Genomic DNA, 503 nt, shown 5'->3' with positions numbered 1-503 from the left:
TCCCTGGGAGAGAGACTGACCATTGTTGGTCCTACCGTGGAGGAGCTTGAGCTGTCCACTTGCATGGCTGACTCTGATGCTTCGGTTCTGCGGCAGAGTGTTGCCTCATGAGCTGCCATCCGAATGCTGTCGGAGCTAGAGTCAACAGGACGTGGCAGGCTGCTGGCGAGCTCTGGGAAGTTGAGACGAGCCTCACGTCCCCTGAAATGAAATGCTGCCACGTCATAGGCGGTTGCAGCCATTTCAGGAGTCTCGAAACTGCCTAGCCAGATACGGTTCTTGGTCCCCGGTTCACGGATTTCAGACACCCATTTCCCCCATTTTCTCTTCCGGACACCTCTGTATGCAGATGGTACACCTTTTCCTTCGTTTTCCGCTTTGTCGCTGTTACCGGAATTCCTAAGACCAGCCATGATGAACACACAAACACACACACACAAAGTACGTTTTTGCTCAAGAGTGTTTGTTCTTTTTTGTATTTTTGTCTGCTTGGATTCTGATGT

At 51.1% G+C, this 503-nt stretch overlaps 1 protein-coding gene across 1 annotated transcript; it reads right to left on the bottom strand.

Moving 5' to 3' along the window:
- Window positions 1-5: 5 nt before the first annotated feature.
- Window positions 6-478, bottom strand: LOC109131852 (ethylene-responsive transcription factor ERF021; the record flags this gene model as incomplete). The annotated part of the gene is made up of 1 exon (XM_019243031.1): window positions 6-478. A coding segment is annotated over exon 1 (408 nt), but the record flags the coding sequence as incomplete, so codon positions are not given.
- Between the last annotated feature and the right edge of the window lie 25 nt (window positions 479-503).

Source organism: Camelina sativa, unplaced genomic scaffold (assembly GCF_000633955.1).
Source record: "Camelina sativa cultivar DH55 unplaced genomic scaffold, Cs unpScaffold06498, whole genome shotgun sequence".
In the NCBI taxonomy this organism is placed as follows: domain Eukaryota; kingdom Viridiplantae; phylum Streptophyta; class Magnoliopsida; order Brassicales; family Brassicaceae; genus Camelina; species Camelina sativa.
This window is presented reverse-complemented; position numbering and strand designations above follow the sequence as displayed.